This window comes from Chrysemys picta, chromosome 1 (assembly GCF_011386835.1).
Source record: "Chrysemys picta bellii isolate R12L10 chromosome 1, ASM1138683v2, whole genome shotgun sequence".
NCBI classification, from domain to species: domain Eukaryota; kingdom Metazoa; phylum Chordata; order Testudines; family Emydidae; genus Chrysemys; species Chrysemys picta.
Window position 1 is genome coordinate 91,372,374 of NC_088791.1, and position 25,481 is coordinate 91,397,854.

The window sequence follows — 25,481 nt, forward strand, 5'->3', positions numbered from 1 at the left end:
GGTCGCCGCTCCTACGGCAAGATGGCGGCGGCCGGGGCGGGGAAGGTGGCCAAGGCGGCGGGCGCGGCGGTGAAGCCGATCTTCAGCCGGGATCTGGGCGAGGCGAAGCGGCGGGTGCGGGAGCTGTACCGCGCCTGGTACCGGGAGGTGCCCAATGCCGGTGAGGACGGCGCCCTGCGCAAGGTCGGAGCCGGCGGCGGTTTCGTTACGGGACCGTGCGGGCTCCTGGGCTTCCGCCGGGCTGCGGGGCTGCAGGGCGGGGCTGCGGGGGAGGCCCCGGCTCCCTTCCTGGTGATAGCGGCTCGGGGCCGCCTCGGGCTTCTCCGCTCTCCTGCCAAGCGGCGGGGCGGGGCTGACCTTGGGGCTCCGGTGCGGGGAGTGGGGGCTCTGCCCATCTCTCCCCTCCCGCCCTTGGAAACCCCGCGCTGGGCAGGACTCCCCGCGGTTCTGCGCTGTTATCTTTTTACTACTGAGCCTTGCAGCGTCTTGGGTGCTGGGTTGGGGCCCACTCAGGCCACCTGGGCTCTGTTGCTGGCTCTGCCAGTGGCCTGCTGTGTGACCTTGGCCATGTCACTCTGCCTCCCTTTCCCCATTTGTAAAACTGGGACAGTGATGGCCCCTCTTCTTTGTGAAGTACTTTAACATTCAAATGGGGGTGGTGGTGGTGCTAAAGAGGTTATTTATTCTTACACACTTCCTCTTCCACTGAATCCTGATGGCTCTGGACACTAAATACCTCTGTTGTGTGGGCTGCCTTCCCCATTCAGCAGCAGGGAGAGTATCCAACAAGGTGCATGTACCATTGGCACAGGTTACAAAGTATACCTTCCCCCCCCCCCCCTTTAATTAGCTACTCCTATCCTGTCCAGAGGACCTTGGACTTCTTTGACTTAATGTGAATGGCTGGTAGACTTTAAAGTCAGGAGGGACCCTCATGATCAGACTCTAGTCTGATCTTCTGCATGTTGCAGGCCACAGAACCTCACTCATCCACTCCTGTAATAGACCCCTAACCTGTGGCTGAGTTACTGAAGTCCTCAAATCATGATTTAAAGACTTCAAGTTACAGAGAATTCATCATTTTCACTAGTTTAAACCTCCAAGTGATCTGTGTCCCAGGCTGCAGAGAGAGGCAGAAAACCCCAGGGTCTCTGACATCTGACCTGGGGGAGAATTTCTTCCCAAACCCAAACGTGACAATCAGGTTGACCCTGACCATGTGGGCAAGACCCACCAGCTAGACAGCTAGGGAAGAATTTTCTATACTAACTCTGAGCCCTCCCCATCTAGTGTCCCATCACTGGCTGTTGGAGATATTTGCTGCTAGCTATGTGCTATTGTAAGCAGTCTCATCATACCATCCCCTCCATAAACTTATTAAGCTCAGTCTTGAAACTAGTTAGGTGTGTTTGCCCCCACTCCCCTTGGAAGCCTGTTCCAAAACTTCACTGCTCTGATGGCTAGAAACCTTTGCCTAATTTCAAGCCTAAACTTGTTAATGGCCAGTATCTATCAATTTGTTCTTGTGTCCACATTGGCGCTTAACTTAAATACCAAGGCGGGAGAAGAGTTATTTATCCCTCTGATCTATTTATAGAAAGCAGTCATATCGCCCCTCAGCCTTCTTTTAGTTAGGCTAAACAAGACAAGCTCTTTGAATCTCCTCTCATAAGGTAGGTTTTCCATTCCTCTGATCATCCAATTAGCACTTCTCTGCACCTGTTCCAGTTTAAATTCATCTTTCTTAAACATGGGAGATTAGAATTGCACACAGTATTCCAGATGAGGTCTCACCCTGTGCTTTATATAATGGGTACTAACACTTCCCTGTCTCTACTAGAAATACCTCGCCTGATGCATCCTAGGACTGCATGGGCTCTTTTCATGACCGCATGACATTGGTGGCTCATAGTCACCCTGTGAGCGAACAGTACACCCAGGTCGTTCTCCTCCTCTGTCATTTCCAGCTGTTAAATCCCCAAAACTTGTTGTTAGTCCCTAAACGCATGACTTTGCACTATTAAATTTCATCCCATTTCTATATTACTCCACTTTTAAAGGTCATCCAGATCTTCTATGATATTCCAGTCCTACTCCATATTGGCAATACCTCACAACTTTGTATCATCTGCAAACTTTATTAGCGTACTCCCCCTTTTTGTGACAAGGTCATTAATAAAAATGTTAAATAAGATTGGTCCGAAGACCAGTCCTTGAGGAACTCCACTAGTAACCTCCCTCTAGTCTGACAGGTCACCTTTCAGTATGACCTGCTATAGTCTTCCCTTTAACCAGTTCCTTATCCACCTTTCAGTTCTCATATTAATCCCCATCTTCTCCAATTTAATAATTTCTCTACTGTATAGACCGGTAGGGACATCTTGTCTGGTATCCTGTCTCCTTCAGTGAACAATATTGGATATTCAGTGGAAAATCATAAGCCTTACTGTCTGTTACCCCTACCCTCTCTGGTATGATATAATATATCCCATCAGCTGGGGACCAGAATGATTGAGACTATATGTAACTGTATCTTCTGCCACTCATTTGATGCTGTAAGTCATCTTGATTTTATTTATTTCTTCATTCATTCATTCCCAATGGCTGGAAGGGGCCTAGAAAGGAGAAAAAAAAATACTGCATATGTCTTCTCTTCTAACTTTGATCTCTTAGCCAAATAGCGGGTGAAGCGCGTTCAATAAACTCTGCAAAGTAAGGATGTGTATTATAATTGCCTAAGTCTACAAAACTAGGCTGATCAATTTCTGATTACAATTTTGAATAACTTCTAGCTGAGGAATAATTTCTAGCTTAGAAATAAAACAAATTTTAATTTGCAGTGTTCCATACATACAAAATTGAGACATTCTGTGGTGGAAAACTTTAGCGCATTGGTGATGACTCCTGTGAATATTCTCTGCTCTTTGTCTAGTACATCTATACCAGTTGGACATCTCAGTGAAACAGGGGCGTGATAAGGTGCGGGAGATGTTCATGAGGAATGCCCATGTCTCAGACCCCAGAGTGATTGACATGCTAGTTATAAAGGTAAAACAAACATACTTACTTTCTCAAATCCACAAAGTGGTGTGATTAGCATGTATAAATAGTAATGGGAGAGGGTGACTCTTTGCTTATCAAAGTTCTATAGAACAAGCAGAGATATTGGAGCCCATTAAGATCAGGGTAATATAGTTAGGATATCAAGTATCAAAGGGGTAGCCATGTTAATCTGGATCTGTAAAAGCAGCAAAGAGTCCTGTGGCACCTTATAGACTAACAGATGTATAGGAGCATGAGTTTTCGTGGGTGAATACCCACTTCTTCACATGCATCCGAAGAAGTGGGTATTCACTCACGAAAGCTCATGCTCCTATAGATCTGTTAGTCTATAAGGTGCCACAGGACTCTTTGCTGCTTTTATAGTTAGGATATCTATTTCAGTCATAGATACTAGAGGAGAAAAGACCTCCTTGTTCTTATAAAGCAGGTTGGTCTTTATAAAAGATGCATAACTAGGGCTGTCGATTAATCATAGTTAATTCACACGATTAACTCAAAAAAATTAATCACGGTTTTAAAAAAAAATTCATTGCAATTAATCACACTGTTAAATAATAGACTACCCGTTGAAATTTATTAAATATTTGTGGATGTTTTTCTTCATTTTCAGATATATCTATGTCAATTACAACACAGAATACAAAGTGTACAGTGCTCACTTTATATTTTTATTACAAATATTTGCACTGTAAAAATGATAAAATAGTATTTTTCAATTCACCTCATACAAGTACTGTGGTGCAATTGCTTTATCATGAAAGTGCAACTTACGAACGAAGGGTTTTTTGTTACATAACTGTACTCAAAACACTAAAACTTTAGAGTCTACACGTCCACTCAGTCCTACTTCTTGTTCAACCAATCACCAAGAGAAACAAGTTTCTTTTTACATTTGCAGGAGATAATGCTACCCACTTCTTAATTACAATGTCACCTGAAAGTGAGAACAGGCATTCGCGTGGCATTGTTGTAGCTGGCGTCACAAGATATTTACATGCCAGATGTGCTAAAGATTTATATGCCTCTTCATGCTCTGGCCATTGTTCCAGAGGACATGCTTCCATGCTGATGATGCTCGTTTTAAAAATAAAAAAAAAAATAAAAAAATAAAAGTATGTTAATTAAATTAGTGACTGAACTCCTTGGGGGAGAATTGTATGTCTCCTGCTCTGTTTCACCTGCATTCTGCCATATATTTCATGTTTATAGCAATCTTGGATGATGACCCAGCACATGTTGTTCGTTTTAAGAACACTTTCACTGCAAATTTGACAAAATGCAAAGATATCAATGTGAAATTTCTAAAGATAGCTACAGCACTCGACCCAAAATTTAAGAATCTGAAGTGACTTCCAAAATCTGAGAGGGATGAGGCCATGGAGCATGCTTTCAGAAGTCTTAAAAGAGCAACACTCTGATGTGGAAACTACAAAACCCGAACCACCAAAAAATAAAATCAACCCTCTGCTGGTGGCATCTGATTCAGATGATGAAAATGAACATGCGTCGGTCTGCACGGATTTGGATCGTTATTGAGCAGAACCTGTCATCAGCATGTCCTCTGGAACAGTGGTTGAAGCATGAAGAGACATATGAATCTTTAGTGCATCTGGCATGTAAATATCTTGCGGCGCTGGCTACAACAGTGCCATGCAAACGCCTGTTCTCACTTTCAGGTGACACTGTAAACAAGAAGTGGGCAGCATTATCTTCTACAAATGTAAACAAACTTGTTTGTCTGAGCAATTGGCTGAACAAGGACTTGCAGGCTCTAAAGTTTTAATCGTTTTATTTTTGAATGCAGGTTTTTATTGTACATAATTCTACACTTGTAAGTTGCACTTTCATGATGAAGAGATCGCACTACAGTACTTGTAGTAGGTGAATTGAAAAATACTATTTCTTTTTTAAAGTTCAAATATTTGTAATCAAAAATAAATCTAAAGTGAACACTGCACACTTCGTATTCTGTGTTGTAATTGAAATCAATATTTGAAAATGTAGAAAACATCCACAAATATTTAAATACAGGGTATTCTAGTATTGTTTAACAGTGTGATTAATTTTTGACAGTTCTACTCATAACACCAGAGAGGAGGAGTTTAGTTAATCAGACTTCTCTTGTTCTGCATTTGCAAACAGGAATTGTCCATCAGATGAAACAGTTGTGTTTAAGGATTCCTGTATATGTGCTTATAAAAGGTGATGGGGTCACAAATGGCTAATTCTCCATCAACCGTAATCTTTCCATTTCCCATACTTCCATCTTATTGTGGGTTTTTTCAATCAGTCAGAGGCATTGGACATTACAGAAATACTTCTGCTGTAAAGGATGGTTTTTGATTTTTAAGTGGGTGGCATAGCTGCGTCAAGATTTCCTAGATAAGCTTGCCAGATATGTATTTTGGGCTCTAGACCTGTCTGTCCAAGGAAGAATAAAATTACCAAAACACACAAACATCACCCTTAGCATTTCAGAACAAGTGGCCAAAGCAAGACTAACTGAACTCTGCAGTAGCATTGCTTTACCAAGAGATTCCTTCAAACTGTGAGCTGCATGCTCACTTCTAGTGCTATATAAGTACCAAGACAGACAATGTTTGTCAAGAGTGCGTATCAGTAACTTTAAGGGCAAAAAAATTAGATGGATTTTTCAGTTATCCCCAAACCAAGCCTTATAAACCCAGAAATCCAGAATTAAAGTTTTACTTAAAAGAGACCAATTGTGTTACAGTAGGGAAATGCACAGTTTGGGCACCCAAACAACCTTACCTCTGCCCTGTAGTAACACCATGTAATAACCCATTTAAAGGAGGGCGGATTAATGATCACAACGGTCCTTCTGGTTTGGGGATTTATGATTGACATTTTAGACCCAGATTTAAGTTTCATACGTTTAAACAAATGTTTTATTTTCCTGGTGTCAATAGAGTATTTACACACAAAGCTAAGCAATCTCACTGGTGAATCTGGGTATTGAACAGGGATTCTAAAATAAAGGTGCTTGGAGCCTTGTTACATGTCTGGAAGGGGGTGCTAGGCCAGGGATGGGTTTCTGGCAGAGGAAATGGGGCAAGCCATGATACCTCTATGGAGAAGAGGCTTGGCCTTTCTCTCCTGTGCAGCTTGACACCTGCTGCCAGGCTGTAGAGGAGTGGATGTTTGAAAAGCAGGTGGGTAGCTAGGAGTGCAGGTCATGAGGAGAGAACCAGAGATCTGGGTCACTTGCTCTGTGTGTTTAGGGGTAGTGGTGCAGGGGAAATCAGTGATGTGAAGCTGGGGAGGGTAATGCTGAGTATACTTGTTAGTGGGACAGACTTAAAAGACTGTAAGGGTGACAACTATGCATTCTGTTCTCATCTGCTTAAGCTACCTAAGGTCTCCTAACTGGGAATTGATCTATGAACCCTGGCTCTTGTTTTGTATAAATGCAGGGGAAAATGGAACTACAGGAAACTACTCGTGTATGGAAGCAGCGGACACACATCATGAGGTTTTTCCACGAGACAGAAATCCCACGACCCAAGGACTTTCTGTCCAAGTTCTATGTGGGCCATGACCCTTGAGACAAACTGACTGAAAAACTAATTCTGTATTTCACTGTCTTACTGCAAATAAAGCTCTGTTTAGTGGAGAGCAGTCTTGAAATTCTTCATGAGGGAAGTATCCATCTCAACACTGTGTATGCCATTGTACTGATACAATGGGTTGTGCGCAGCAAGGATCCTATCTTCTGTTCCTGTCCCCTTTTTAAAATATTGTGCTTGCTCTGGAATATCTTGTAGCATGAGAAAGTAACCGTCAAGTATACACTGAGCTAAAGTAGGTTGGGGAAACTTCAATCGATTAAACATCTAGTGAAGTAAGACTGTCCTTGTTATGGGCATAGGATATTAAGTACAAGCCACCTCAGAAGGAGTTGGAGAACTGTATGGAACTGGCCAGTACTGAAATTCTATAGTGGGGCCCAGGGCTACTGTATTGGAGGCAGCTGTTGATCAGTTAGTATGTCCAAGCATAACTAAAAATGTGCTAACTTTACCTAGCTGGTAATTCTGGATATGCTACTTGAGTCAAGTCTATCTTAAAAAAACAAACCCAAACTCTCCGCCTTGGTCTGCTTGCTTTTTTCCCGGCAACACTTATTGTACACTTGCCTATGCAATTGACTACAACCTATTAAAGCTGGTATCAAACTTGTTGAGAGCTCGAACGTCAGCAGCTAACATAACTATCTGTTACTCTTGTGGGGAATTTCTCAAACACTTCAGTGCCTGAGCTAGTCTATTTGCAGCTATGAGTGAATGCTGTGGTGGCATAGAATTAAATTAATATTTAGTCAGCACTCTGAAGCCAAATCCTAATATCTTCATGTGTTAATACTTGCCCAAGCATTATGTGGGCTAACCCTTGTCACATGCTTTGTCTGTAGTCAGGGCTTTGGAGCTGTGCTCCAGCTCCAGGCAAAAACCTGCAGCTCCGCTGCCCCCTGCTTCAGCGCCGTGCTCCGCTCCAAGTCCCTGTCTGTAGTCCTGTCTACATTCCAACTAAGATCAGGGCAAGAGGAACCCTTTTTGAATACTGGTCTGAGACTTTAAGGACCATTGAAGATTCTAGCATGGGACAGATACCTTATGACTGAGTGCTGTCTGTGGCAAAGTGTAACTAGCTCTCTCTATGGTACAGCCAGAGTCTGTTTTTGTTGGGGGAAAAGTGAAATAAGCCTCATCATTGGCCATGCATCAAGGAAAGATTTTTCAGTAGCATGTAAATTATTTTAAAAACATCCTAAACTTACTGTCAGCTAAAACTTGAAATGGGTTAGTGCTCTTTGTAATACTAGAATTAAAATAGCTTTACAATTAATATTTTCAGTGGATATATTCTTGAGATATTAAAGATAGTGGCACCTTCTTATGTATGTGATAGAAGGGGTCTTCTGCCACCAGTGATTACTTTTCCTCTGCCCTTGTAGAGTTGTGGCTCCCCATTTCATGCAGAAGTCTGTCTGCTTGGGGTGGAGGTTGTCTTATCAGTGGTTCTACAAGGCAAGCAGAAGGCAGTGGGAGGGTGTAGAGAAACTTGGGTGTGCAAGCTTCTGCATAGCTTACAGCCCTGGATATGTGAATTGGGGTCACTACCCAAAAGCAGGATAGCCTTCAGGAAAGCACCTGCACCTTACCTGGTTACACAAGCACTCTTGCACTGTGGAGTAGCAGAATCTGGGTTATGCAACTTTCTCTACCCCCACTTTCTTCACATCACTTATCCTGTCTCTGAACTAACAGCTGTCTTCTCCCTTTGACATTCTCTGCTCAGCCTCACAGGCAGAGGGACTGGTGCTTCTGGGGAAATTAAATATTAAAATTATAAACATTTAACATACAAATCTGCTCCCCTTTAAAAAGAGAATCTTATAAACAACCAATGCTACTGCTACTTTCCCACCCCAATAGGCAAGTCCCTGAAGAGAGATGGGTGGTCAGCATTGTTACTAAAAGGTCAAACTCGGGCTGTGGAGGAGCACCTAGGAAAGTGCATAGCAGAGGCCAAGTCTCTCACTCTAAACACAATCTACTACCAGCACCTTTATGTTTAAATCAAGAATTACTAGCTGAACTGTCTTAGCTAACTTTGGTAGATCACAAGAAGAGAAAGCGGTCTCTTGAGTAGTAAAAACCCTTTATAGGTCCTATTGCAAAGGCATCAAGTCCACCAATAGAAAATAGTAAGCCATTGCAGCTGTTGGACTGGTATGTTTGTGTCTGCTAGGACCTAAGTAGATGCACTTTGTATCACCTATAGACTTCCAGGACTCTGAGTACAGCACAAAATCAAGCATGCTGAAATACTCTGACCTAGAAGTCAGAAAGCAATAGATTATTAAATCCAGCTCTGCAGAACAAGGTAACAAACAATTAACATGATGGGGCCTGCAGGCTTCTTAAAATGTTCCTGTTCAGGGTATCAGACTGTTGACAGATCTGAAAGAATGAATATGGGTACTTGTCCACAGCCAGAAGGCAAATGAGATTAATGTTGTCTTTGTGCCTATATCAGGATTAAAAGGAAACAAGGAATTTTAAGATTTCCAGATAAGTGAGGCCTCAGCAGAGCCTTTTCATGAATTAAAAGAGAAACAGAGGATGTGATACAAGGGGAGATTTCTAGCATCGAGGGATGGCTTCTTGAGAAAAAGAATAAAACTCATTAAACAGAAGAGATGCTTTCCTGCAACCACCTTACCACATAACTGTGACACCCAATACATTCTGGGATATTTGAAATATAAATAAGCTATTGTTTTGTTAGCCAAACCTGGCAGGAAATACTCCAACCACACACAAGCAGCAAAGGTAAAACCTTCAGTGTCTACATGGGTCAATTTAACTGCAACAGTACATACCTTTTAAAAACAAAAAGTCCAGGAAACTAAATGTATAGCATTAAGGTTAGCACAAAGTCAGAATATAAGACACACTAGGTTTCTGATAGTATGTTCACTCAACCCCAGTGCAGATATGGAGTAATTTCTGATAAAGTGTCTAGCTGACTACTTCCTTGTTTATGAAATGCCACAAAACATACATTGTGTAGCTGACATTTGGTATTTAGTTTTATACTCTGCATTAGCTGACTTCTTAATTTTAACTCTGCAATCTTAAAGTTGCAGTTTATCCTTAGTGTGAGGTGACGTTAATAGTACTTAATGCTATAGCAGGTTGCATGGGAGCTTTATAGTAACCCTAGATCCAGTGTCATTTTGCAGTGATTGCCTTTCAAAGCAGGTGAGTCCACCTGCATGGCTTTGCATAGTCCAAAATGAATTATTTTTCTATTTTTCTTTTATATACTTCCAGTAGAGCAAAAGAAGTGACAGAACCTTAGCCAAAAAGAAGTAAGAACATATAAAGCCTGAAGCATCAATGCTAATTAACAGGAACTTAGCTGATAAGTATTAAAACAAACAACAAACCCTTACATGGTTCAGTCTGCCATTCTTTATTCATAATCTAATCATTTATATGGTGCAGGCTCATTATTACAGAACCCCAAGTGGCCTCAGGAGGTGAAAGGTACAGCAGGCAAGGGTTGCTGGACCTACTGTATATACACCCCTTCCCAACTGCCATATAGACATGAAGAGAACATTCACTGGTACAGAGGGAGGTCCAACTGCGCCTCCTTTCCTCTTTAAAATGAGGGAGGGGGCATGAGGAGACAGTGATGTCAGAACCAGTTCTTTGTCTATGGCTTTCTCCTTTCTGTTCCATTACAATCCTGAAAAGAGGTAAAAAGAAATGTTAAGCCAGCACTATGGAACAGCCCCACGCTATTCTTCAGCTAGACAATACTGATTCCAGTCCATAATTAACAAGGGCAAAGCCCATAAGCAGAGTCATGTGAAACAAGCTTCCTGTGCCGATAACTACACACATTTAAGCTATTCCCTATTTTCAGCCACAATTGTATGGCTGAAAATAGGGAATGCACCAATTTGACAGTAACTGCGAACTTTTCAGAGGAAAATATGGCCAGGGGACCATGGAAAAGAGGATTAACAAAGGACATGTATTCACTAAACTGATATGGAAAAATTATAGAATGTTTATGCTGCTGAACCTCTAAAGGAAACACATGCACTCCACATAAAATATATTACCCCATTTCATCTTATGCCACTTGCCTTGTCCTCATTAAGTAATATTTGATGTAGAGTAGATAAAGAGAGAGTTGAAATAATACAAGACTGGGAGCAATCAAAGTTTAATCTTCATTATTATAAACCATCATAATTTATATAAGTCTTCAGCCTGAAGGATCTGACTGCTCTTAAGACTACATAGGTAAGGACCAGTCACCACGTGAGAATGCAAGCTTTGGTATGGAATACAAGTCATCCTCTGAATTAATAGGGGATTTTTTAAGTAGGTAATAAAATTGAAATTAGCTTAGGACACCCTAAGCTACCCCTAGGGGTAGCTTGCAATGTGCTATGGCAATGGTCCCCAAACTGTGGGGCATGCCCCCTAGGGGGGCATGGATGAACATCTGGGGGGGTGCAGCGGGGCCTGGGCCAACCTGGGGAGGAAACACCACCCAGCCCCGTCCCCAGCCATGGCTCTGGCCCCCAGCCCTGCTCCCAACCAGAAGGGCACGGACACATTCCATTACAGGTAAGAGGGAGCACAAGAGGAAACGTTTGGGCACTACTGTGCTATGGTAATACGAATAACAATACGAACCATCAAATTCTGTAGTCATTACAAATAGCCAGTTTGTTTTATATCTGACCCAAATGACAAGACTTTGAACACATTACCAGTTTAGTACTAGCTCAAAAGCAAGAGTCACCTACAGCATTTATGTATTCTTTAGACTAGGTCTCATTCAAATACTGATACGATCTGATCCGGATCCAGCATATATATAAGATCACAGACAGAGGTAGTACATCTGCAGGTTTTTATGAGATCAAGCACCAGTACTGAATGTGCAGCAATTTTCCAAAGCAGTAGCAGTCTGCATCACCCAATTACATAATCCCCTCCCTCTCCCATGCCAAACAGGTAATACAAGTAATTGAACTGTTAGTGGCACTCATGTCATACCTTTAATCATCATCATCATCATCTTCTGGGACAAAGATATCATGTTCCTCGAGCAAGGCTGCAAAATTCTTACTGATCTGAGTCCCGATGTAGAGGAAAGGGATCACAACGGTAAATACTCGTAGGAGGCCAAAGGGCATCTGTACATGTTCAGTCAAAACAAATTAATCTCTATCAGCAAGTTCTATTTTGGATCAACTGATGTGCATTAATCTAATAGAGCAAAGAGGGAACTTTAAACTTCTGAGACCACATCTAGAATACTGTGTTCTGTTTTGAGCATTCATAAAGATATTAATAACCTAGAGGGAATTTAGAGAAAAGATACAAACCTGATTAAAGATTAGAATGAACAAAAAATTAAGTGCGTAAGGAACCAGAAGAATTCTTCTGGGTGATAAAGGGATATAATTAGGAGTAATAGGACTAAAACATCTATGTTTCCTCTACAATGTAAATATCTTCTATATTAAGATATCCAGCTACAGCAATTCTGTTCCCAAACACTTACAGCACAGTCTTGTAGCACATGTGACATCATTCTGTATTTTACCTATATTCCCAAATTGTGCTATTGGACTTTGTAAAGCTGTAGTACCCTTTGGAAACATGTATATAACATGCCTCCAAACCTATTTCCACAGCAAGACTAAACCACATTGTAACAAGGTCCTCCAACAAGACATATTTTATTGAACAGAAGGGACTTTACTAGGTAGAACAGTCTCCCTAAGGAAATGGTGGTATTAAACGCAATCAATAGTAATTTAAAAGTTAGGCAGAACATTGAATACTATTAAACAGAATGGTGAAATCCTGTCTATTCATCCACTGAACTCTTTGTTATGAAGCAACTTTATTCTTCTATAGCACCCTTCATCCTGCAGCATCCTCAGGTGTTTTTATGGATTAAATACACTGGGAACCCTCAGCTACCACTGTAATGCACCTGGAAAAAGGCAGTTCTGTTTGTGTCAAGGAAGGAAAGTGAAAAAGAACTTCTGCACTATAAACTCTAAGGGAGGTTTTAGGAAGGCTGATTAACTACTTGACCCAGAATTTGACTAGTGGGTTTAAGAATCTTACTCTTGCAAAAAGTGTCACTGGATTTCTTAATAACCATGAGTGACCAGCGTTTTTATTTTGTAGCATACCTGAAAAACTGCACCTCAAATAATACAGTGTCCCAATACCATGCTGGACAGTTGGTTCTCTAATAACTCAGGGGAATGATGGCCACCTCTGTGATCGCCAATACCATTTCCAGCATTACCATATTATGACTTGTCCCAGGCAAGTACTGATCCCAGGCCCCACCCATCCTGTTCAGTTTATGATTGCTGACAAGACCACAGCCTGAGCTGATAGGACTTAATTCTAATCTATTATAACGTGAATGTCACTGGGCAGTTGGACACACTGGTTTCCCCCGTCCCATGCAGCCCTCTTGAAATGTCACTGTTTCGAACACACTGGTTTTAACAACCCAGCATGTTAACTAACCATCAGCCCCTCCCGTCACACAACTCCCATATAGCCTTCATCGCGCTGCATCTTCCAGGCCCGTCTATGCCTCAGCAAAGTCTTTCGCACAGGAGGCCTGAAGCCGAGAGCACTGTGACCCCAAATGAGGCACCTGTCACAGGCCAGGGCAATGATTTCAACCCCCAGTGTCCTGCCACCGTGCCACCCCCCTCACTCGGACCCAGCGCCCCTCTCTTCCAGTAGGGTGACCAGATGTCCCGATTTTATAGGGACAGTCCTGATTTTTAGGGACAGTCCTTATATAGGCTCCTATTACCCCCAACCTCCTGTCCCGATTTTTCACACTTGCTGTCTAGCCACCCTAGCTTCCCGGCTGAGTGCTGTGGCTGTTCCACTCCCTCCTCCCCATCCCACCCATCCTGCGAGCGGGCAGCGCTGGGCCTGTCCCCCCTCGCCCCCTTGCAGCGGTGCCGCCACCAGGGGACGCGTCCGCATTCCAAGCGCCCCCACAGAGCCATTCCCATTGGGCCGGACCCTCAACTTTAATCCCGCCCATCAAGGAAATGGCTAGTGCCCTGATTGGCCAACGCTCCTGTCATTAACACCAGCCGGCAACTGACCGCGATCTGCGATTGGTTGTTTCCCCAGCCGGACCGCGCCCTTCGCCCCTCACTCACTTTGGGCGGTTTGGGTAAAATGGCGCCGCTGCGAGTGACGGTCTCGCTCCGCGAAGGCACAATGGTCACCGCGGGGCCGCCCCGGAGCCCGCCGGGTCCCATCCGGTCCCGGGAACCGGCCGCTGCCGCTAACAAGCGTCCCGCCAGACCTGCCATCTTCCTGCCTTCGGCCGCCCTGCCCCGGCCCACGCTGCTATAGCGACGCGCCCGAGCTGTCCCCGGGGCGCCGCCGCTTCCTCAAATCTCGCGATGATTGGGAAGGGGTGGGGGTGTCGGGGTAAAGCGGCTGGCTCCAGTGCGCATGCGGAGGAGAGTGAGGGCAGGGCAGGGCTTGCCGTGCTACATGAACCCAGCTCTGGGCGTGACGGGGCAGAGGGTGCTCGGGCCTGTGAGTCACCTTCCCAGCGGGTGTCCACTCCCTGACCTCCCCCGCCTGTTAGTCACCCAAGCGCTGTCCCCGGGGCTACGCCAGGCGTGACTGTGCCCTGCAGTGTCCTGCTCCTTACCCCCTGAACCTCAAATACCAACTCTGCTCTCCCCAGGGGAACCGTGTACACATCAGCCTGCATGATTTAACTCCAGGGCAGCGCCTTGCTTAATATCACAGCGCTCAGCTGTAAGTATAGTAACAACAGGAATGAGATTATCAAATATCCAAAAGTCACGTGGTAGTTACATATAAAATATATAGCATAATAGATGTAACATGCTTTCTAGAGACTAAACTTAACTGACAGGTTAACCTGACCCATCGTCTGCCAGCAATGCCCCTCTGCCATGTATATTGGCCAAACCAGACAGTCTCTATGCAAAAGAATAAATGGACACAAATCAGACTAAAAAAAAAAGTAGCTGTTTTCTTTAGCTCTTGGCAAGGTCACATGAGACATACAGGAACCATGCTGCAAGAGCAGATCCAATCCACTATTGTTCTAACCAAGTTTTACCTTGAGTTTGTAAAGAGGTTCAATCATGTTGTTGAACACAATTTTGATAAACCATTTCTGTTATACTCTGATATGACTTCTAACCCCAATACTAGCCGTAGTGAGATAAACCCAAGGATGGGGAGCTCTTGGGATGCAGTCAGAGATGTTTGTGACATCCCTTCCTGCATCAATTTTGCGTTGGGGGTGTGACGTTATTGATATAATCTGGGACCATACAGATCAGTGTTGCAACCAAGGTCCTGTAGTGGCACCCAGATCTTGTATAAAGGGGGTCAAATGGGGTGTCTAAGACAAGGTTATGGTTTATGGGTTATGATTATGCTGTCTATATGTGTGTATCAATTCTGTAGTTGAAGTTGTGAGTATTGGCTCTACACTGTCTGTGTTTCAAACTTATGCTATGCTGCTGGGTGACATCCCAGACAAACTGGTGCTAGCTCTGCCTAGCCTGCTTGATGGCCCATTAAGGACCATCAGCTATACAATTGACCCATTGAGAGAAGGTAGATACACCTTGTAACTCAGCAAAGTATGCAGGGACTGGCTGTTAATAGCCAGTGATCAGGGGGCAAGAGCACAGCCCTTACCTGAGGCTACAGAAGATGCAGAAAAGATTAGGATGCAAAGGGTGACAAGTAAAATGCAATTTGAGCATGAACAGAAGCTAGCAAATCTTCGATTGCTGGAGAAGCAAAAAATAGCAGAATTAGAGAAGGAGGCTGATGAGAGAGAAGAGAGCTCGTAAGGGGCGTCTAGAGCTGCTCGCTGCTGAGCAGGAGACGGCCAGACTTCAGCTCCAAGTAATGGAAGAGCGGAGAAAGTCATCCCCACCTGGTACTCCACTTCCCCCCCGCCATGAGAAAAACTGGGAAAGGATGTGTCCCATTTACAGCGATACTGAGGATATAGAGAAGTTTTTGTCTACCTTTGAACGCCTCTGCAATCTGTACCAGATCCCCGAGGGTCAGCGAATGCCTGTCCTGCTGACCAGACTGACTGGAAAAACCAGGGCGGTATTCAATGATTTGGGGGAACAAGAAGCCTTAGATTATGAGCGGTTTAAGGATTCTGTGTTAAGGCGGTTCAAGGTTACTCCTGAATCTTACAGAGTTAAGTTTAGAGAGTTTAAAATGTCTAATGATTGTACTTTTGTGGAATGTGCTCATAAGCTGATGGGTTTTGTTAAAAGGTGGGTTATGGGAGCCAAGGCGCATGGGAGTTTTGAAAAACTGCTGGATTTAATAACTTTGGAACAGTTCTTAGACATTGTGCCTGACAATGTGAGAGCAGCGGTGTGAGACAGGGACCCTGAGTCAGTCCTACGGGCAGCAGAGATTGCGGATGCCCATACCCAAAACAGGGCTCGAGAAGGGTGTAAAACCCTAGGGAAAACTAATCACCATTCTCCCCCGTTCAAGAGGAGGGAAGGATTTAAAAATAAACCTGACCGTTCTAAAGGAGTGGTATTGGTGGTGATACTGGGAAACTGGAGTGTCTAAGGAGATTGCTTGTGAGACTTGCATTTAGCCAGTGGGGTGAGACCGAAGTCCTCTTAGTCTGGCTGGTTTGCCTTAGAGGTGGAAAAACCCCAGCCTTGGGCTATAACTGCCCTATTTGAGCAATTTGTCCTGAGTTGGCACTCGCAGTTGGGTTCCGCCAGAACAGCATTGTTACACCCACCACATTTCAATAGAGCCAGAGGGCAGCACCTCAACCCCACCGCCATGACCACGTTGCTGCCACCCCAGTGGAGGGGCTGGTTCTCTGGCAGGGCTTCGTGCAGGTCCCCTTATCTCTTGGGTGCTAGGAGTCCTCGATCAGGACATTTGGTGGAGCTGTTGTGGTGCCCCCTTCTCGGCTAGTGTGATTGGCCAACGTCAGGAGGACTGGGGTTGGGGTCAATAGAACCAGCCCCCACCCCAAATCCAGGCTGGAAAGAGAGGCGGAGGGAGGGGTGACCTGGTGCCTTCATGGGTGAGGAGAAGTCGTAGCGTTGGGTCTTCCAATATCGGGAGACGCCCTGCAGGGAATAACGCCCGGGGGAACTGGGATCAGGTACAGCTCAGCCCCTTTCCCCCCGCTGAGCCCCTTCCCGCTCCCTGCAGCCCAGCGCCCCCTACTGAGCACCCTGCCCTGCTCCCTGCAGAATGGCACCCCGTATTGAATCCCTGTCCCCGCCTTGCGGCCCATTTTGCTGTCTCCCATCCAGCCCCCCTCATTAACAGCCCCCACTCTCCCACCTTGATCCTGGCAGCCAGCTGAGCCCCCGTCAGCACCTGCCCGGCTCGGTCCGTCCGGACGTGTGTCCCTGCTGAGTGCACCACACTGGTGATATACTCACACAGGCACTGCCGGAAATCCTCGTCTATGTCTGCAGAGGGGAAAAGGACCCGGGCATCCGGGAGGGATCCAGGTGTCCAGGGTAGGACACACATTAAATGCGATTGGGTGGGCTAGTTTGTGCCACAGGAAATGAGATTCCATCTCTGGACAACAGCTGCTTAACGCCCCCCACCCCACTGCCTGGGGGAAAATGGGGGAGAGGCATAACATGAGGGGGCAAGTAGAGGCTGCAGTGGGGAGACAGCAGTCTCCACTGGGTGGTGCCAGGGGACCCATGAAGACCCAAAAGGGGGACACCAGCAGCATTCCACTAGCAGACCAGGACCCCAGCAGTGACCCCCCCCTCCCCCATATCCCTCTCCCCTCCCACACAGATGCTGTGACCCAGCAACTGCCCCTGTGCAGTGGGCAGTAGAGTCAATTCTAAGTCAAGGGGGGTGAGCTGGGCACTGGGATTTTGGGGTGGGGGAAGCGCAAGAGGGGAAGAAAGGGGCAGCAGAGGAGAGAGGGTGGGGATGGGGGCAGGGAAGAGGGTAGGGGCAGTGCAGGAGGGGGTGGGGACTGGGGGAGCAGAGCAGAGGGTGAGAGGGGAGAAGAGGAGGGTCTCTTACCATCTGGCGTCCCTGCCCTGCTCCGGGTGAACTGAGTGCCAGGGTGGGGCAATAGGTAGCACCGGGTGCCGCTCGCCCTCAGGGCTTCCAACACCAGGGGCTGCTCAGCAGAGACCTCCAGGTCCTGCGGGAGTCAAAGCAACATTTGTGGTCGTCAGCAGGGAATCAGACCCGCTGTGGAAACGTTCAGCTCCGCCCCAAAGTTTGCTGTTTCCATGAACACACGTGGTATCTGATCATTACCTGTGTGATTTCTCCAAGATACTCCTGCCCCGCGTCTGCGCCGTAGGCTCCAGAGAGCTGCCAATCTCGCAGCAACAGGTCCAGGCGCTGCAACAGAGAGCACAGGAGAAGGGTCACACTGGGGCTGGGGGCACAGAGAGGAGACCAGAGCTGGAGGCTGTTGTCCAACCCAGCAACGGACACTGAGACCCTGGGCATGACGTGGGCGTGCAGGGAGAACAATGGACTGGCTGTTTCTTTGGGGTTTGTCCAGCATCTGGCACAATGGGGCCTGGGTCTAGGACGGGGGCTCTGAGGTGCTCTGGCAATAGAGACAGTAAATAGGAATAGTAAGAATCAGGTGGGATAACAGGACTGGCGGGGGGTGGAACAAGCATTATATCCACATATGGGGGGTGATGGGAAACAAGGACCCACCTGGATTGGGGCCAGATTGCAGGTCCCTCCAACCTCCTTCGCAACCTGAATGAACATCTGAGATGCAGAAAGAGAGAGAGAGGGAGAGAGAGGGCAACATTTTTCCATCTTGAACAAACCATCCCTGCACATGTGACCAATCAAGATTGGCAATTCAAAATAAATGCCACTGAAACTAAAGGGATCCCAGACAACATTCAGTGGAAACTGATCATTGAAGAGAGAAAACAAAACAATAACTCAACACCAGTAATCAAAGATATAAAAGCAATAACTGAATTCAGAAAACCCAATAGTTGGTTCTCGAAAAGCAGTCACAGAAGACACAGAAAGCCAAAAATCAAACTCATCAAGCCAACAATTGGAGACCAAAAAGAAATAATGAACAGAAGAAAACTAGTCATTGTAATCAGAAAACCAATGATTGAAACCAGAAAAGCAGTGAAATAAATCACACAATCACTTAACAAAATCAACACACTAATAATTAATGCCAGAAAACCAATGGTCAAAAATAGAAAACCAGCATTTATCAAAGTCAGAAAAACAGTAATCAAAGCAAGTTATCGGGAATTAACGTCTGAAAGCCAACAATAAAAAAAGTATTTGAAATAAGAAAACCAGTAGTCAAAGAGTCAAAACCAGCAATGCAAGTCAGAAAACCAGATAACAAAGTCAAAATACTGTACCCCAAAGTGAAAGACAGAAAACCAGTAATCAATATCAGAAAAGCAATAACTGAATGCAGAAGTCCAATCATCAAAGCCAGAAAAGTAGTAATGAAAAATCAGAAAACATGGGAATGGCTCTTTCTGGGAAAAAAAAGATTTAGCAGATTTTATCTGCTGTCTAGGCATGCAGCCAGCATGAAGCCACTCAAAAAGCACTGAGTTGCAGCTGATGCTGGCGTGGGACAGGTGGGTAACAGCTGCAGAGTCGCACTGAAGTTCTCAGTGGGGACCTTGCTGTCACCAAAGGTTGTTCCAGGAGAGCATCTCCTTTGGGCTTTTACTGCCATTGGCCATGATACACTGACACTCTGGAACCCTGTATCTCTCAGTAGCACACAGTATTCACCACTGTGATAGGATTAGGAGATGTTTTGTATTATGCATGCCTTGTGAGGTGGTATGTAAAATGTCTGGATCTGTTGAACATTAATAACCTGTTGGATTGGATGTGCTGTCATTGTATGGGAAGTTATGCTCTCTGTGCATTTCTGAAATATGTTGTGAGGTTGGGAGACACCCACAGCCAGCTTTACAGTAGAAACAAAGGAGGGCCAGAAAGGTGTTGATGGCCCATCAGGAAGAATCCACTCTCTGAGAGCCTCCTTGGAGAGGGCACTTAGTCAGTGGGGTACTGCCTGACCCATGGGCTTGCCTGACCCCCATGACACAGCAACGATCTTTCTAGCAACTGAAAGAGAGTATAAAAGAGGGACAGAGACATCATAGAATATCAGGGTTGGAAGAGACCTCAGGAGGTCATTTAGTCCAACCCCCTGCTCAAAGCAGGACCAATCCCCAACTAAATCATCCCAGCCAGGGCTTTGTCAGGCCTAACCTTAAAAACCTCTAAGGATGGTGTAGTAGGTCCTAGCCGGGGCTCGACCCTTCCGGGCAGGAGGGGAGCCACACCGACTCACTACTGTGGGAACAAGCAGTCAGTTAGTCCCGAAACTCCGGCTCTTTGATGCAGAGTCGGAGCAACCACAGTTAAAGCTCAGGCCCTTGACTGCAGGGGGCTGAGCGAGCAAGCAGTTCAAAGCCCAGGCCCTGGATCAGGGCGGGGCAAACACAGTTAGGCTCAGACCCTTGTTAGCGGGGGCTGAGCGAGCAAATCGTTCAGAGCCCAGGCCCTGGATCAGGGCGGGGCAAACACAGTTAGGCTCAGACCCTTGTGGCAGGGGCTGAGCGGGCAGATAGTTCAAAGCCCAGGCCCTGGATCAGGGCGGGGCAAACACAGTTAGGCTCAGACCCTTGTTAGCGGGGGCTGAGCGAGCAAATAGTTCAGAGCCCAGGCCCTGGATCAGGGCGGGGCAAACACAGTTAGGCTCAGACCCTTGTGGCAGGGGCTGAGCGGGCAGATAGTTCAAAGCCCAGGCCCTGGATCAGGGCGGGGCAAACACAGTTAGGCTCAGGCCCTTGTTTGCAGGGGCTGAGCGGATAAACAGTTCAAAGCCCAGGCCCTGGATCAGGGCGGGGCAAACACAGTTAGGCTCAGGCCCTTGTTTGCAGGGGCTGAGCGGATAAACAGTTCAGGTAAGGCACGCCCAGGCTTTCTGTAGCCGAGCGTTGGGTGAGGGGGAAGCCTGCCACCCGTGTGGAGGGTGGCAGGGGGGAACGCAGGCCCACCCACTCCACTGCGTTCCAGCCCGGGGCCCTAACAGCAGTTGCTGCCGCTGCTGGTCAGTGGGGTATCCAGACCGCAACACACTGACATAGGCTCACACTCGGTTACAGCCGGACCGGGGTCGGCTACCCCCGGGCTGCTTCCATGATCCCCCTCAAAGCCTACCTCGTTCGTCGCGCCGGGATCGGGCCAGTCCATCTGCATGGGCTCCTCTCTGCCCGGGCTCGGCGGCAAGTCCGGTAGCTCTGCCGGGAAGTCCGGCCAATGGTCCTCAGGCGGCTCCTCTGGATAGCAGCAGGGGCGAAGGGGTTCGGGTCCAGTCTCACCCTCAGGGTTAGGGGGGTGCGGTTCCCAGGGATTCTCCCAGTGGCGGGCGTGAACGGGCTCCGGCGGCTCCTCCTCGTAGCGGGCCCAGGGTAGCTCAGGCCAGCTAGGGTCCAGGCCTCGGTCTTCGACGGTCTCCTGGCCGGGAGCTCCCGGCCACACGTCTGCTCCCTACAGTGGCTGGCCGCCAACTGAGCTCTGGCGGCCGGCCTTTATACTTCCTGTCCCGCCCCTTGACTTCCGGGGGGCGGGGACAGGCGGTGGTGGTCCCACCCACTCTGGTGCCTGCACGTGGGCTCCCTCTTCTGGGCAGGAGGGGCGCCACACCGACTCACTACAGATGGAAGATTCCACCACCTCCCTAGGGAACCCATTCCAGTGCTTCACCACCCTCCTAGTAAAATAGTGTTTCCTAATATCCGAGCCTGGACTCTGTGACTGCATTAGTCGCCAACAGAGGAGTGTGGCGGGAGAGGACACAGAACATGTCTACAAATAACTTTTTCTGGACTGCTGAGGTGGGGGGAGAGGCCAGATTCCATCTGGCGCTGTAGGACTCTGAGGACGCTCTGGGATCGGGAGCGAAGTCTCTGGAGCCTCGGGAGGTGCAGGTTTGGAGACATGTGGCTCCTACCTAGTCCAAAGTAACCTGCCGTGCTCCCCCACAAGAGCCATGTTAACAGGCAACACTGCCTCTCTCTTTCCTTGGCCACATGTATCGTGTCCTTTATCTGGTGGCTAGTCCAGAAAAGGAGGACAAGCGCTCACTACTGCTACCACCTGAGGGAGTTGCAATAGTCCCAGAATCTGGGACTTCAAGCCCCTAGAGTGACCTCTTACCTTTATAGACCCCCCCCCCACCCGCCCCCATACACAGCTATTTTAAAGTTTAGCCTGATAGTAAAGAGACCCCTTTTCAACCCTTCACCACACAAGAGAAAGCCGGCAGCATTTGTCATTAACTATTTATTTCTCCTCTCCTGGCTCCCAAACTGCTTCTCCTCCCTACTGCTGCCAGCCACCTTCGAGTTCTCCCTCTTCTCTCCCCGGCTCTGCTCACTTGAGTGCAGCAGCTCAGCGGATGGTCCAGCTTTACTCTTTCACTTCCATTCTTCTTCACTTCTTTGGGTGGCTGTATTTGCCATTGAGCAGGCTGATGGAAATACCTGAGTGCTCTGTCTAGGCCAGGGGTCTCCAACACGCGGCCTGCGGGGCTATTTCTCTAGGTAAGCGGCTCCAGGCCACAGGCCAATGCCATCCTGCACCCCAACCCCCTGACATGAGCCCCCTGCCTGCACCCCAACCCTCTGCCACACCTTGCACTCCCTCCTGCCCCCTGCACCCCAACCCCCTGCCTAGAGCCCCCTACTGCACCCCAACCCCCTACCTCACCCCTCCAACTCCCTGCCCTGAGCCCCCTGCCTGCACCTCAACCCCCTGCTGCACCCCAACTCCCTGCCCTAACCTCCTGCCACATCCTACATCCTTCCTGCACCCCAACTTCCTCTCCTGAGCCCCCTTCTGCATCCCCCACCCCCTGCCCTGAGCCCCCTGTCTGAACCCCAACCCTCTGCCACATACCACACTCCCTCCTGCACCCTGTACCCCAACCCCCTGCCCAGAGCCCCCTACTGCACCCCGACCCCCTACCTCACCTCTCCCTCTCCCCGCCCTGAGCCCCTGCCACACTCCTCTGGGGGCAGGACTGTGGGCAGCGAGGGGGGGGGGTGTCAGTGATGCGGCCCTCGGGCCAATGAACTAGTCCTCAGCCGGGTTTGAGACCCCTGGTCTAGGCTCACAGGCCCAGCAGCTGAAGCCAAGCGCTGCTGAAAGCAGGGGAGATTAGCCTGGATTGGCAGGAGTTGAGGCTTGGCCTATAGGGACCCCAGGCACTGCCGCTGCTGCCACCTTCATGGTGAATCTTCCAATGCCTCGCCAAAGGGCTCTTCCACATTCTGCAAACTGGCCTCACTGGCTGACTGTCTAGGAGAACAGAAACCCTTTGTTAGAGCCGGAGAGTCTCTTGCCACAGCTCCCTGAGGGTCACAGTCAAACACCTGCGAGTCTCTAGGAGGCTCTCAAGCAGTTCCCTGCTCAGGCACTTGGCACCCACTAGCAATGGTCTCTGACAGCAGCATTGCCAAGGGGAGCTCAGCAGATGGTCCCTTCTATGGCTTCCTGAGTGGGAGGGAGGTTGGTCTTGTCATTTAAGGCCTAGTGTCAGAGTCAGGGCTCCTGGGTTCTCGGACTTTGGAAGTGGGTGGAGTCTAGCGGTTGGAGCTGGACTGGTATCAGTCCCATGCTTCCTTCCTGCCTCTGTCAGGGACATCGTGTGTGACCTCGCAGCCAGTTGCTTTCTATCCCTAGGCCCCAGCGAACAGGGATAATACTGACCCACCTCAGAGGGGCTGGCAGGGGTCACCAGCGTCATGACTCAAGTTGGAACCAGTTGTGCTCTTGGTAGTGAAGGGCCCAGATTCAGTCCCCATGGATGCCCAGGGTGTCTGTATTGTGGCCCTGGTTTGACTCACCTAGCATTACAGGCTGTTTAGCCCGGTCCTGGCCAGGCGTGGTGCATCTGCTCCTGGCCCTCTCATCACACACAAGAACATGGCCCACCAAGGACGATCTATCAGCTCCCATCTGGTGTTCAGCTCCAGGATGGATGGGGAGCCCTAGCCGGACCATAGAAAGACAGGGGGGTGTTCTTTGGTGGAAACTGTTGGAGCTTCAGCCTCTGCTCCCACCTCCACCTCCACGCTAAGGGCTTCAAAAGTGGTGCCTGACCCCAGGTAAACAAAGTAGCCGAGCTGAGGCCAGGGTGGGACTGATCCTAAGAAAAGAGCAGATTTCTCCTCTGCTCTAGGGAAGATTCCCCTAGGAAAAGCAGCTGGGGTGGGGCGATACAAGCACTCCCCCTCAGCCCTTGAATAGCGGGCAACTGGGACTTTCGGAGCCAAGGGACTGTTGTATCTTGCTGGAGATCAGAAAGGGGCAATGGAGAAATTGTACCAAAGTCAATGTCATGGCTGGGTCAAGTGCAGCCAGACCTACTGGTCAGAGCCAGAGTCCACACTCACATGACAGGAGTGGAGAGTCAGCCAGGTCAGGATACTGGAAGATGAGCAGCAAAAGACAAACTTGCTATCACCACCACAACTCAGTTGCCAGGAAATCAAGCCAGGGGAGCGGCAGCAGAACCAGGCAGCGCACGGTCCAGAACCGGGAGCAGGCCTGGTGTTCAGTCAGCTTCGTGTTCCTGCTGCTGTCTTACGCAGGGCCAGGGGGCCAGTGAGCTTTCCTGGGACTCCTCCAATAGGACCTCATGAGTGGAGCCTCAAACTGGGGCTGAACTTCATGGGTCCGAGGTAAGCAATTTTCAGCAGGCTTCCAGGTGGAGGGTTGGAGTGTGGCTGCTCCCATGAACCCTGCAGACCCGGGTTGGAGACCCCTGGGTCGTGACAGTGAGTGATCTCTCCCCGCTCAAACCTCCTGCAGCAGGAAACAGTCTCCAGGATCCTGGACACCGCCTCTGAGAATAAAATGAGGATATCATGATGAGAAATAGGGCTCTGTACCAGGGATGGGATCCAGGGACAGGGAAAGCTCCCAGACAGGCTATGCATCGGGGGATGCCATTTCTCCCCCAAGAGACCCACACGCCCCAAGAAGTAAATGGCTCTTACCTCAATGAGGGACTGGGGTCTTCCATCTAAGCCTCTTTGAGAGCCGGCATTGCAGGGACGAGGTGACCTGTCCCCACTGCTCCCTGACGTGTCTCAGCTACAGGAAGCGCCCGTCTGGGAGGCTGTGCCAGATCCCAGGGCCTGAAAGACAGCTGGAAGGAGGCTCCTATTCCTGTCACACCCAGAGACCCCATAGAAGGGCCAAGGGGAGAATAAATGGCAGAAGGTGAAGCTAGCCCTGAGCCTCTGTCCCACCCCCACCTCCTCAAAAGTGGAGCTTTCCGAGCTCCAGTGGGGCTGTGGCCCTGACACAAGGGCTTTTCTGCACCATATGGGGCAGGGAGAGCTCTGCCTGGGCGCAGCGGGAATGAGGGGGGGTAGACCAAGGAAAGGGGGGAGGGGAGTGGGTGCAAGGGAAAGAAGTCCTGCCCCATATGAAGGAATTTGGGGGGCAGAGGGAAGAACCCTGCTCCACAGAGAGGGGAGAGAGTTTCTGTGAGTGCCAGGGGGCTCCATTTCCCCTTCTCGCTCTCCCAATCAGAGGGAGGCCACTCCAGCTGTCCCAGTCTGGTCCTGACCAGAGTCTGCAGGGTAGCAGTTGGCCCACAATAGGGCTGGGCTGTTTCGACAGGGTTGGGACTCACCAGCATGGCGCCTCCTGCTGGTCACTCTGGGAATTAGCTCAGTCCATGGGGAACGCCCTCTGCTGGCAGCG

The 25,481-nt window shown here is 48.3% G+C and overlaps 3 protein-coding genes across 4 annotated transcripts; 1 reads left to right on the top strand and 2 right to left on the bottom strand.

Annotated features, from left to right (window-relative positions):
- The first annotated feature begins 21 nt into the window (after positions 1-21).
- On the top strand, positions 22-6,697 carry NDUFA6 (NADH:ubiquinone oxidoreductase subunit A6). Its single transcript, XM_005313748.5, has 3 exons — positions 22-160; positions 2,933-3,048; positions 6,498-6,697. Exons 1-3 carry the CDS (start codon positions 22-24, stop codon positions 6,627-6,629), a joined length of 387 nt encoding a protein of 128 aa, XP_005313805.1. The 3' UTR covers positions 6,630-6,697.
- Positions 6,698-10,041: 3,344 nt separating this feature from the next.
- On the bottom strand, positions 10,042-14,099 carry SMDT1 (single-pass membrane protein with aspartate rich tail 1). The gene is made up of 3 exons (XM_005313746.4): positions 13,838-14,099; positions 11,676-11,815; positions 10,042-10,344 (listed from the first exon to the last, which is right to left on the bottom strand). The coding sequence occupies exons 1-2, from the start codon at positions 13,991-13,993 to the stop codon at positions 11,678-11,680; spliced, it is 294 nt and encodes a 97-aa protein (XP_005313803.1). The 5' UTR covers positions 13,994-14,099; the 3' UTR covers positions 10,042-10,344; positions 11,676-11,677.
- Positions 14,100-14,370: 271 nt separating this feature from the next.
- Positions 14,371-21,253, bottom strand: LOC101932147 (RING finger protein 112-like). 2 transcript variants are annotated; one of them, XM_065562893.1, is made up of 5 exons: positions 20,922-21,253; positions 17,985-18,071; positions 17,742-17,865; positions 17,028-17,158; positions 14,371-16,807 (listed from the first exon to the last, which is right to left on the bottom strand). In XM_065562893.1, exons 1-5 carry the CDS (start codon positions 20,958-20,960, stop codon positions 16,646-16,648), a joined length of 543 nt encoding a protein of 180 aa, XP_065418965.1. In that variant the 5' UTR covers positions 20,961-21,253; the 3' UTR covers positions 14,371-16,645. The 2 variants fall into 2 exon arrangements, with proteins under 2 accessions (XP_065418965.1, XP_065418961.1); XM_065562889.1 differs by lacking the exon at positions 20,922-21,253 and adding an exon at positions 18,402-18,506.
- Positions 21,254-25,481: the final 4,228 nt, after the last annotated feature.